At 41.5% G+C, this 10,022-nt stretch overlaps 1 protein-coding gene across 2 annotated transcripts in view; it reads left to right on the top strand.

Moving 5' to 3' along the window:
- Positions 1-10,022, top strand: part of NPC1 (NPC intracellular cholesterol transporter 1) — a 47,693-nt gene that overhangs the window by 2,055 nt on the left and 35,616 nt on the right. For both annotated transcript variants that reach the window (XM_006920027.3, XM_006920028.3), the window contains exons 2-3: positions 7,481-7,603; positions 8,360-8,466. In XM_006920027.3, coding sequence (XP_006920089.1) covers positions 7,481-7,603; positions 8,360-8,466 — 230 coding nt within the window. The remainder of the gene's footprint in view (positions 1-7,480; positions 7,604-8,359; positions 8,467-10,022) is intronic.

Consider the following 10,022-nt stretch of genomic DNA (forward strand, 5'->3'; position numbering starts at 1 on the left):
GAAACATAGGCCCGGGTAGAAATTAAGCCATTAAAATGGGTTAATCTTTTGGCCTGAGAGCATTAAAGAATAACCATCTGAAAAGGAAGAGAATATGGGTAATCTTTCTCAGTCTCTCCTACTCCTTAATGCTGTGATCAGCTCTTCTATAACATAAGTAATCAAGGGAAAACAGATTTTTTATTTTAGCGAGTGGGCAGAAAGAAACCCACTTGCTGAATAGATGTTTGTATTCCGTCAGTGTTTGTTATATTACCCAGAACAAAGACTCCCTCTGGTTATGAAGACAATATGATCTCTCTTTCCTGGGTAACCCTTCCCCACCCTCCACTTCTCCTAAAAGGGGTGTTTTTCATTGTGTTTTAAGGATGACACATTACCTATTGCAGAAGCCTGGATCAGACCATCTCTAATCAGATCTCAGGTGCCCCTTTCACCCCTTTTATCCACAGCTCTGTGAAGGGCATCAGCTCTCCAGCCAAATAAACTACTTGCTGTCAAAACCCTGCCCATCTTCCAAGGCCCAGTTCAAATGCTCCATCACCCATGACTTTTGTTATCCTGTTCCCCCAACTAGAATGCCTTCCCTCTGAAGTTCTAAATCTTTGTTTAAACTTCTACAGCAGCATTTACCGCCTGGCAAAAGACTGAGGAGTCTCAGTCTCTTCTGTAAAAATGAATTAACAGCTATACCTACTTTCTCAGGGTACTTGTGGAAAGAGAGAAATATCGTTAGAATTGAACTACTAGATAGCAGGCTCCTTAAGAACAAGACTGTATTTTACCATCTCTTTTACCAGGACTCTTTTCTGAATTACCAAATCATTGGGCTTTAATGGGTTCAGGTGAGAGGGTAAGATAGAGGAGGGATTCAGAAGCTGAGAATTCAGTAGAGATCAGAACTGGATTTGCAGTTGACCAACTATAGCCCAACAGGTTTTTCTTTGCTTGGACTATGCCTCTTATTTTGTCATGGGAATATGTGCTTTGGCAAGAAAACTTAAAAAAAAAAAAAAAAAAAAACCCTCTCTGATACAAATGTGCTGTTGAGGAATTTGAGAGAAAAGCTTCAAAATTTGTTCATCTTATTGCTGCCTCTTAGACCATGGAGGAACTCAAATTATTGTCATTCACTAATTTCATAAATATCAAGTGGTTGCTATGCACACAGTCTAGAATGCAAAAGTAGATCAAAACAATAACCTATATAGAAAGTGGTCTACAAACTGTAAAGTGCTATGTATATGTTGGTATATCTATTTATATACTACTTATATACTATAAATTATATAGTATTTATGTACTATTTAAACTATGTACTTTTATATGTTTATAAACATATATATGTTTCTGTCCCTGTCTTATAATTGATAGGAAGAAGGGGGAATATATTATTTAAATTACAATGCGAAGTAAGCTCTAATAAAGATAAGGACAAAATATTATGGGGAGTCCATTTTGAGCTGACCTTTGGAGGGTGAATTAATGCTTCCCAGGTGGACAAGAGGAAAACTGGAGGAAATAGAAAGTTACCTAATTATTACTAAAAACCTGTATTCTTGAAAAGGGTGAATATTATCTTTTGTAAATGGTCTCAATAAAGCTAGTTAAAGATGACATTCTAGTTTACAAGAAACTAAGGAAAAACGAATCACCTAATTTTTGCCTAGAACTTCCGTGCTGGGACACATCTGATCTTGTTTTAATCTCGCAGAACACCCTTTTCAATGTTCACCCCAAGTTGGCTGTAAAACAGTTCCAGAGATTTCCATCAATGAACATCAGACCAGACCAGCCTCCACACCAAAGGTCCTCTCATATTTATTTTGTCTGCCTGCCTGACTCCAAAGGAAACAGCAAACAGCTTACTCTCTGGACAGGATTTCTCTGTGCCACTCCCTCCACCCTATCCTGCGTTGTCCAGACTGGCCAGGCCAGCCCCTCTGCTACCTGCATAGGCTTCTCTTCCTTTACTGGAGCTTGAGCTGGTTGTGTCTTCAGCTTCTGTCATGAACTTTACCTGTCTAGGACCTCAGCAGAGGTGAGGAGGCCAGCCCTGCCCTCTACCTGCGGTAGGATGGCTGAGCACAGGCCTGAAGTTGAGGACAGCTAGTTGTACTGAGAAAGTGCATCATGATCTGACAGCTGCTTAGAGATGTACTTAAAAAGATGTAAATGGTACTCATTTCTATAAGTAGACAAGTTTGTATAGAAAGGACAGACACTTGTATAGGATTATAGTGGATGAGACAGCTCATCTGTGGCTCATTGTCAAAATCTGAGGATACATCTTATGTACAAACTGAGCTGGACTTTGAACAATGCAGCAGCTGAGGGGTGGGGATGAGGGATAGGACAGAGAATACCTAACTTGGCACTAAAAATCTCGATTCTCATTACTGGTTTTGTCACTGATGAGCTATGTGACCTCGGGGAATCTTCTCAGAGCCTTAATTTCTATAAAATACTGCCGTACTACTCCATAGGGTGCCTGAGAAATAAACGAGGCAACGAGGGAGAAATCACTTATCTTTGTGCCTGGCACGTGATTGACATTCAGTGAACATTTAAATACAAGTTAGCTAACACTTCAAGATTTTCTAAAGGCAGCCTGGAGTTTAAGATTCTGCTGCTGAAATTCAGAGCTTCTCCATATGATAAGATGTGTTTTCAATGCAGCTCCCTACTAGAGTCTGTTTAGCAGTTGCTATAGTTGCTGATATACAGGAGAAGGGGGATTTTTTTAAGCCTTTCCTGAACTATTATTATTGAAAGAAGCTTTTTCTATTCAGTCGTATATCTTGTAATTAAACGCTGGAGCATGTTGTGAAATATCCATATGACCTAACCTTTAAAAGTAGAGATGGCCTAGCCTTGTAACTATTAATTTCTGGTTTAAAGGTAAAACAACCAGCAATTACCATTTCTGAACTTCTTACATAATCCAGTTGAACTTCTTTAACTCATCATGAGTTTTGATGGTTTCTGAATCAGTGAACACTGGACAATGCACTCTAGGGAATTTTGAAGGAAGTTATGACATCTGGACTCTTCCCTTTAGGGTCTTCTGGTCTTATGAGAGAGTCAAGTCAAAAGCAAGAAAATACTCTTGCAAGCTCTCCCCACACACACAACTTTGTAATTCTCAGAAGTATAAATTCTGCTTTACCCTAGGGTGAGAGCTAGCAAATTCTGGCCTAGCAAGAGCCTATGATTATGGATAAACTTTTCTTGGGACACACCCATGCCCATCATTTACCAGTTGTCTTTGGTTCCTTTTGAGTTACAATAGGCAGAGTTGAGTGTTTACCACAGAGACCTCATGTCCCACAAGCCTACAATATTTAATATTTGGTCCTCTGGGGAAAAGCTTATCTACCCCTAGGATAGGGATGACACTCAACAGAGCTCTGGGCACAGAATATCTGCTGACTTGAGCAGTGAGGATAGATGCCCCAAACATGGGCCAGGTGCTGCCTGGCTCTATCCCAGGAAAGCTCACCTGGTCTGGGGAGCACCTGGACTAGAACCAGGTGAAAGGAGTTAGTTAAATTTGGTGGAGGCAAGGAATCTTGAGAGAAGCTCTTAAGAGGAAAGATCTCTTAAGATTGTTAGGACTGTAACTTATGGAGAAAACAGTGGGGCTGGAGACGAGGACTGGAATCTGGCCTTGGGGACCCGGATAGATACAATTAAGGGCAGGTCAGGTGGAGCCAGAAGCCAACTGTGGAGGGTAGTCGAGGAAGTACTTATTTGTGAAAAAGCCATTTAAAAATTATTGCACTTGCATGGGTTTGTGTGCCCTCTGTGGACACATACAGGTCTGCCTGTGGGGGAGAATTAAAAGCCTGGAAGACCTAGATCTAATAAATTAGCACTGGCTAAATCTGAGAAATGGGGTAGGGGATGGAGAAGTGAGGAGGAGCTGTCAGCGTTATTCCATATACATTACAGAGATGAGCATGTCCCAACCAGTGGTCCACTCGGGTGACCCTCAGTGCAATATGAGGAGTAAGAGCTCTGGCTTCTGATCCAGCCAGGCCTCGGGTACGGTCTGGCTGTCATTTCTTAGATGTGGCCTCAGGTAAGTCACTTTACCTGTGTAACCCTCAGTCTCCTCCTCTGTAGAACGGTGTTATTTTAGTACCAGCCTCACAAATATGAGGCTTAAGGGAACTAACAGGGGTACACTTAGCCAGTGTCTGGATGCTAGACTATGTGCAGGTGTGTCAGGAAGGTGCATGGGAGGTAACAGTTGGAGAGTGGCCATGACAGGTGGCACTGGGTATATAGGGAGTATAGCGGAGGAAGGCCGGACCAGCATGAACTCTGCAGAGGCAGGCACGTTCCTCTTGGTGTGGGACAGAAGGGAAGAAAGGGTAGGAGATGAGAGTGTGCAACACAGCCAGGTGAAGTGTCTGGGATTTGTCTCATAGGCAGTGGGAAGGGTGAATTATAGGTTTCTTAGCTCCAAAAACCTTGTAGCTGTGGCTCAGGATGAGCCAAGTGGCAGCGATGCCTGGGAGACATTGCTGAGGTCTGTACGGGAGGTGCTGAGATGGACCGAGGATGGCTGTGGGCTTAGCAAAGAAGGCAGGTGGGGAGGAAGGAGCGCAGGAGACTGCACTGGGGAGCCTCCCCAGGAGGTTGGTTGGAAAGGTGCTTAGACTTTAAACCCTGATGAAGAGGGATTGACGCTGGAAGAAACTAAAGGTTAATTTCCTTTTGAGCACCTGGGGTTGTCAGGCAGGTGATTCGAAGTGCACCTGGAGAGGAGTTAGTTGGGGGTGGTTTGACTGAGACGGAGAATGAAATTGGAGTAGCGTTTATAGGCAGGAGCGAGTAAAGGGACCGAAAAAGATGAGGTTGAAAATGTGCAAAAGGTCAGGGCGTGGAGGTCCCTGGAGGAGGCTGAGGAATGCTGCACCAGCTGGGCCTGGGGGTGATGAAGACCAACTCTTGCTTTTCAGCTGGAGGTGAGAGGAGGGAAGGTGAGGGAGAGAGAGGTATGAGGTGAGAAAGAGGCTTCCCTCAGCCCAGTGCAGCTACATGAGCGCATGCACACGTGCATGTGCCTTGCACGAAGTGGGGAGGGAGCGTAATGCTAGAATGAGAACCTTAATTATGCAGTAGGTTATATTTTATGAAGACTCTGTTTCCTGGATCTAGAACGTTTTGGGTTGAATCCTGGCTCCTCTACTCTTGGACAACCTGTTTAGCCTCTCTGCCTTGTTTCCTCATCTGTATGATAATATCAACTCCTTCATCAGCTCATTGTGAGGAGTCGTTGGGTTAATATATGAAGAGCAATTCAAACTGTGCCCAGCACACAGCAAGTGGCTTGTAAGTATTTTGAGCCCCACTGGCTTAGGGCTGCTGCTTTAGGCAGGATGAGTTTGGGAAGCAAACCTGAGTGTTGAGTCAAGCCCAGTTTTCCTCGGCCCAAAGAAACCTCAGATATTTTACTTTATTCAGGTCTTTGGAGTCTCTTTGCTGAGGTCCTAGACAGTTAGAAGTTAATGTTAATTCTGTACATTTGATTGTGTAGTGCTTTATAGTTTACCAAGTATTTCCACGTATATTCCTTTATTGGATCTTCATACCAAACCTATGAGATAAGAGATCGTTATGAGCTGCAGTTCATGGGCAGGAAAACTGCTCAGCAAGGTTCAGGCACCTGCTCCAGCTGTGATCGGCCTCAACAAGCACATTTATTGGGAACCTCGTGAATTCCGAGGATCGGAACCCAGAACTCCTGACTGCTATGCCTCCCTTCTCTATCCTCACCCACCTCTCTTCTACCAGATGGGTGGAAACCACTCTGTTTTGAAATAGATGATGTAGACTATAAAGGATGATCTTTGTGATTAGGAAACAAACAGCACTGGGTCATCTTTATTTTCTTTTATGGCACCAAGTGCTTAGGAAAGCTGGACACCCATCCTGTTTGTCATGCCAGAATTGTGGCTGTGGGTTGTTGACTGGATTTCTGCCACTCCTGTGGGTGACGTGCCAAAGGCTCAGGCCTGCTTGCCCTGTGAGGTCTATACAAGGAGAGCTTCCTTGTATTTAAATTATATGTCAATATCAGCAGTTATTGCTGACTCTTTGGTTAGCTTTTTTGCCTTTTCAAAGTAAATGGATAATGAACTTTTAGTTGGAAACCCAGTTTTGGAAAGAGCAATACTTTTCCTAGAATTACTAGGTTTATGGAAATAATTGTGATTCTTTTTACATAAAAATAGTGGTGGAATTTTGTAACTTATTGCCAGAGGTTTGGTATGTGGCATTGTTGAGTAGATGTCACTTCCTCATTTGTATAATTTCCACCCCCTTGTGACCTAAACATATGACTTTTAATGAATCAAGATAGGACAAAGTCATAATCTCTGTTTTAAAATATCTGAAGAATTCAGAGACAAATCATATTAACCCTTTAGATTCCTCCCACATATATGCCCCAGCTTGTTTTTTCTTTCATGTTTTTAGGGCTTTGGGACCTGTTGTGGGATTTTTTATCTCAACTCTGGGGCCTAACACAGACAGACTTAGCTCCTTGCATATGTGTGGTTCCTGTGCCACTGCCACTGGAGAGAATTCAGTCTGTTGCTTACATTCAGATTTTTTTAAATGGCTTTCCCACTGGGTATCTTAGGAGCCATGATTGCTTCTTGTTATCTTGTTTCCAGACAGATGATTGCAAGACTGTGCAAGCCTGTGGCCCTAGCCAGCTGGGCAGAGCTCAGTGGCTACGCTGACATGATGATTCATACTGTACCCTCCTTCGCTTCTGAATTTTCTGACAGCCTTGTGACTCTCACATGGGGTATAGGAGTGGTCCTTGAGAAATCTTGATATAAGAGGTTTAAATTTTTTCTTTTAAGATTCATGAGGTGATTTTCCTTAAAGTTAGCACATTCCTGGCTTTCTACTTATTTTGAGGACAAGGTGTTCATTCTTGCTGCTTCTTAGGGTTTATTGATATTTGTGGTTTTGTTCATGTTAGTCGTGATGTGCTGCTATTAATTAACCTAAATACATATGGAAATATTCTTTCATTTAGAGTTCATACAGTTCTTTATTTAGATGTGCAAAAATAGTGCCTTAGTAATCACAACTCACATACTATCTTGCTTTCTTTCCTCAACACTGATTCTTAGTGATTCTCACATAGCTTGCTCTTATGAACAAATAAGTTAGCAGGAAGTAGAAATCATGTAAGAAATAGAAATAAGAAGTAGAAATAAGTAGTTTTATTACCTGCTTCAATGACTTACTTGACAAGTCCATTTGGGGCATTTGATCTATTTTAATTAATATTTTTCAAAATGTTAAACTAACCAGTGCCTTTTGCTGTTACCTCATTTTGCAGGTAACATTGAAGGCTCTGTAATGGTACTAGATTGGTCACTGTTCACTGTTGAAATTTGTTTTACCCTTGAGGCCCTGATGAACTGAGTTTTGTGTTGACTTTCTATAGGTGTTTTCACAGTCCTGTGTTTGGTATGGAGAGTGTGGAATTGCATCTGGAGATAAGAGGTACAATTGCAAATATTCTGGACCACCAAAGCCTTTGCCAAAAGATGGTTATGACTTAGTGCAGGTAAGTTCAAAATCTTGGGCATTGGGAACATAAAAAGCTAATTAGAGATCCTATGTAATTATATTTTAAATATTATTGTGGGATGGGCGAAACACCAATAAGCTTAAATCTTACCTCAGACTTATCTGAGGTAGCACATGATGGCAGAGAAGATAATATGATTTCAGAGGTTTAATTTTCTGGGGCTAATTTTATGCCTTTCTCAGTTTCTCATTAGCAGGTTACTATTTAGGGACTGACCTTGGTACCTCAGATGTTGCTTTTTGCAGCTTCTTCAGACTGTAAGAGAAGTTAGCTAGAAAAGAACTGGGAAAACCAAGGTGAAAAGACCAGTTTTAGAGGTTTAGTAAGCTAAAATCAAGTTGACATCATGGCAGGTGTCCTTGCTCCTTTCATCAGAATTATTAAAGGCATGGACTTTCCCTGGAGTGACTAATGGAAATACACAGCAAATAGCATTCTGGTAAAACTTTAAAAGCCTAAGAAGAAGTAAAGTGACTGTCAAGGGAGGAGACTGAGCTTCCAAATTAAGAAAAAAATTTGAAACATCTCTACTACCTCTAATTTTGTCAATCTCTAGTTTATAAATAGTAAATCGATAGCCTTTTAAAAAACTTCAGCAAGAACTTTGCAAATACATGTCTTACCCTTGTGTGCCTCAAAAGGATTATGTGAATAAACTGTCTCATTTCATTGCAGAATATTTGTCCTTATTTGATTATGCTACTCTGATATCCATGCTTTCTCACCCAAAAGGAACTCTGTCCAGGATTCTTTTTTGGCAATATCAGTCTTTGTTGTGATGTTCAGCAGCTTCAGACACTGAAAGACAACCTGCAGCTGCCTCTCCAGTTTCTGTCCAGGTAGGTTGACTGCCAGGCAGACAGAAAAAAATGGATTTTAGATACACCGGGTCCTCGAATAATGTCATCTCGTTCAACGTCATTTTGTTGTAATGTTGACGAGACGCCATAGGAACTTAGCTCTTGCTGATATGAATTAGCCTTTGGTAAAATTGGTGTCATTTTGTGTCCTTTTACTTAAAGTCGCAAAACCTACCCATGACATTCAGTAAGGACTTACTGTACTTGTTAACCTGTACCATTCTGATTTCCTTTAAAAAATTTTTGTTTTCTATTAAGAAAGCAATCTTTTGACCTCTCAAAAATAATGACTAATTTCTGATAAAGCCGTAATCATAGATTTAGTTCTCTCCCCAGTTACATTCAGAGTTGATACTTGGTTTTCCTCTGAGATGTCTTCACTCCAAAGGGTATCTGCATTGTGGACGAGTCCTTTCAGACTTGAAGCTCTTTGTACCATGGGGAGGAGAGGATCCAGGTGGTTCTGCTCAGGTCTCTGACCCAAGACCCTCATTCATACAGTCTTCTACGTCACCTCCCCTGGTTTGCACATGATTCTCTCGCCTTGTGGTGACATGATGTGCTAGAGTTCCAGTCCTCGGCAGAGCTGACGTTTGGTAACTGTTAGTAAGATTATTCTGGCATCATTGGCTTGTTTTGTCAAAATCAGTTTGCTGTCTAATCTGTTCACTATGACCAGGACAGTGAAAAGGGTTGCATAATAGGTGTTCTTCTCTAAGCTTATGCAGCAGTTCTCAAATGTGCAAAAGCACAAGCTGGTGGTGGTCTTTAGTATAGCACATTGTGATATTTTTCTACGTTTTTCCCACTTAAGCACCTTGATAAAGGTGGACAGGAAGGACATGTGATGAGGGTTCGGAAATGCTTCTCTGTGCAGCTATTCCTGCACGAATCACTGCATGTGACAGAGCACAAGCTGGGTGTCCACCGAGGAAACCCTCCTTCCTAAAAGTTTAAATTGACAATACAGAGTAGAAAACCATCCCTAAATTGTTCTTTCAGGATGACATACAAAATAATAAGTCAAAAAGTTGAGGATCTAGTTGGGTCAGCATATTCTGTGGAAGGCTAGTGGATGTTGATGGAGCTAGATTGCAGCCATCATTCAGTCGAAATACATTTCTTTAGCACCTACTCTAAGAGTGACAGTATGGATATAAACATCAAAAGATAACCAAGCTTTTCCCATGTTGTCAGAGGTACCAAAGCTTAATAGCAGATAATGAGAAGCTAATATATATAATATTATGCAGCTGTCAAAACTGGTGTTTGCGGAGATTAAATGTAGCAACATACAGAGGTTTGTAATTCATGGAAAGTGATAGAAAACTGTGTACCTCCAAAGTGATTTTGTTTTAAATGGTTCCTGTTTTTGTCGCAGTAAAGCACAAGACACCTGAAAAAGTCAGTGTGTGTGTGTGTCTGCTCCTTCACTACACCAGAGGCTTTGAAGTCTGAGACCACACCTTCCTTGTTCTCTGTCCCATGTGGTCACCTGAACTGGATCAGAGTAGAGAGCAGTCTTGATTGGTTGT

This window comes from Pteropus alecto, unplaced genomic scaffold (genome assembly GCF_000325575.1).
Source record: "Pteropus alecto unplaced genomic scaffold, ASM32557v1 scaffold146, whole genome shotgun sequence".
In the NCBI taxonomy this organism is placed as follows: domain Eukaryota; kingdom Metazoa; phylum Chordata; class Mammalia; order Chiroptera; family Pteropodidae; genus Pteropus; species Pteropus alecto.